The sequence below is a fragment of the Propithecus coquereli genome, unplaced genomic scaffold (genome assembly GCF_000956105.1).
Source record: "Propithecus coquereli isolate 6110/MARCELLA unplaced genomic scaffold, Pcoq_1.0 Scaffold18, whole genome shotgun sequence".
In the NCBI taxonomy this organism is placed as follows: domain Eukaryota; kingdom Metazoa; phylum Chordata; class Mammalia; order Primates; family Indriidae; genus Propithecus; species Propithecus coquereli.
In genome coordinates this window covers 203,604-206,103 of record NW_012142745.1, presented here as the reverse complement: position 1 = coordinate 206,103, position 2,500 = coordinate 203,604, and the positions used below count along the sequence as shown (strand labels likewise).

The 2,500-nt window shown below is 50.1% G+C and overlaps 1 protein-coding gene across 1 annotated transcript; it reads right to left on the bottom strand.

The window, feature by feature from the left end:
- Window positions 1–590: 590 nt before the first annotated feature.
- LOC105808778 (C-X-C chemokine receptor type 2-like) lies at window positions 591–1,679 on the bottom strand. Its single transcript, XM_012642510.1, has one exon. The coding sequence runs from the start codon at window positions 1,677–1,679 to the stop codon at window positions 612–614; it is 1,068 nt and encodes a 355-aa protein (XP_012497964.1). The 3' UTR covers window positions 591–611.
- Between the last annotated feature and the right edge of the window lie 821 nt (window positions 1,680–2,500).

Sequence of the window (2,500 nt, the reverse complement as noted above, 5' to 3'; positions counted from 1 at the left end):
ACTGATGAACATTTGGGTGTGTCCACCTTTTGGCTCTTGTGAATAATGCCGCTATCAACATGGGTGTCCAAATCTCTGTCTGAGTCCCTGTTTCCATTCCTGTGGGGACGTTCCCAGAAGTGGAATTGCTGGATCACGTGCTGATTCTCTGTTTACTGTTTTGATGAAAGCTGTCACAGTGTTTCCATGATGACTGCACCATTGACATTTCTACCAGCAACACACAAGGATTCCAGTTTCTCTACATCCTCATCAACACTTACTATTTCATGAGGTTTTGTGTGTGTGATAAGAGCCATCCTAGTGAGTGTGAGGTGGCAGGTCATTGGGGTTTTGATTTGCACTTCTTGCAAAGCAGTGGGCTGTGGCCAGTGGCAGGATGGGCAGAGCTCTAGCGTCGGCCTAGTGATGATGGGACGGGGTGGGCACTAGGGCAGGCTTTCTAAACCATGCAGAGGGGGCCTGGTGAGTACGTGGCCTCTGCCCCTTGCTGGCACCACAATGGGGGCTTCAGTGACACTCACACCATGAACAGCCAGTGGACATGGGGCTTGGAATGGGATGCTGGGGGGAAGGGAGGAACCCCGAGGGGTTGCATTGAGGCAGGAGTGTCAGAGGGTAGTGGACGTGTTCCCTGAAGAAGAGCCAGCAAAGGAAGGCCTGCTGTCCTTGGGCAAGAGCTCCTTGCTGACCAGGCCACGGGTGTCCAGGATCTTGAGGAGTCCATGGCGAAACTTTTGGCCAATGAAGGCGTAGACGACAGGGTTGAGGCAGCTGTGGAGGAAGCTCAGGATCCTGGTGGCTTCCGGGGCCTGGTCAGTGGCATTTCGGCGCTCACAGGTGTCCGAGATCACGTGTGTCTTCCTGAGGGTGTCTGTGAGCAGGACCAGGTGGTAGGGCAGCCAGCAGAGCAGGAAGATGAGGATGACAACAAAAACCACCCCCATGTCCCACTGCCTCTGCCCCAGGTGGGCTTTAATTGGTGTGTGCAGGGTGAATCCATAAGAGAGCAGCATGACCTTCAGCGGCAGGCCAAATCCGAAGATGTGGGGCAGGATTCGCAGCACCACAGGCCATGTGGCTGTGTCCTCATAGTAGACTGGGCTGGAATTGTTTGGCTTATAGGACTGATGGAAAAGGCACAAGGGCGGGGACAGAATCAGAGACAGTCCCCCGATGCCTAGACATACAACCTTTACCAGGTGGCGCTTCTGGGTGAGAGCACGTGTGGCATGGACAATGGCCATGTAGCGGTCCACACTGATGCAGGACAGCAGGAGAATGCCACTGTAGAAGTTGACTTCCTTCAGGAGCGACACCAGCTTGCACAGGGATGTGCCAAAAATCCAGCCATTCACCCTGGAGGTGGCCCAGATGGGCAAGGTCAGGGAGAAGAGCAGGTCGGCCATGGCCAGGTTCAGCAGATAGACGTCAGTGACGGAGCGGCTGACGCGGCCGTACAAGATGACCAGCATCACCAGGGAGTTTCCCAGCAGGCATAGCAGGAACACCAGGGCATAGATGATGACCACGGCATTCTTGTTGATTTCCAGGGATTGTAGCTTGCATGGGGTGTAATCTGGAGGAATACTGGCCAAGTCAGTGCTATAAGGATAATTACTAAAATCTCCATCGAAGAAATCTTTGAAGCTGAAGTTCTCCCAGTTATCATCTTCCATTGTTGAGACAAATTTAAATCCTGGCCTACAGAAAAGAGATGAGAGTGAGTGCACAATAAATCCTGCCCAGAATCTTTCCCGTCCACCCAAGAAACTGGGATAGGATAACTTGCATTGGCTAATATACTACATGGAAGTAACTTTCACTTCAAATGTGTAAGTGGTAGAGGCGCTAATGTTATGAGACAAGTTTAGTGATAAAAGGTAAACTTTATGACAATACTATAGTCCTCTTCTATATCAGAGAGAGATTCTTGGCAGTTTCTGACATCACCATCACGCAAGACTTTCTAGAAAGTTCCCTATGGATAATCCCTACAGAACACGCAGTGCTGCTTGCACCCCTCTGTTGTGAGCATCTTTGCCTGTTTAGGGCGGATTTAGTGTTCAGAAATGTGAAATGCCATTCAGTTCTTACTTTGGGGACTAAGCATGCAATCCAACTCACTTGTACCCCATAGAGAAAGGTCAAGGTTTGCTTACAAAGCTTAGTGTTGAATCCCTTTGTGCAACTTTCTGAAAGTTATTAAAGGAAGTATTCTGGAAAAGGTTTGAGCAATAGTAGCATGGGATTTCTGAAGACTCGAGCTAGAAGCATCTTTTGTCAGTTAACAAGGCCCAGTTTTTCTCTTTGGGGAAGAAGGCCTGATCTGAGAGTATTTGTGTCCTGTGAAGTACTGTAATAGAAATGACAAGCATGTGGCTGACTGATTCTCCAAATGGGTGGGAACATAACAGATTATTTGGACAACTGGGGGCAGCCACGTTCTGCCATGCAGGGTGAGCACAGACAGCCAGTCTGCTCCCCAAACAAGGGGAGG

What these genes read in the sequence shown, in the direction of transcription:
- LOC105808778 (XM_012642510.1), bottom strand. Translation starts at nt 1,679, where the DNA reads ATGGAAGATGATAACTGGGAGAACTTCAGCTTCAAAGATTTCTTCGAT.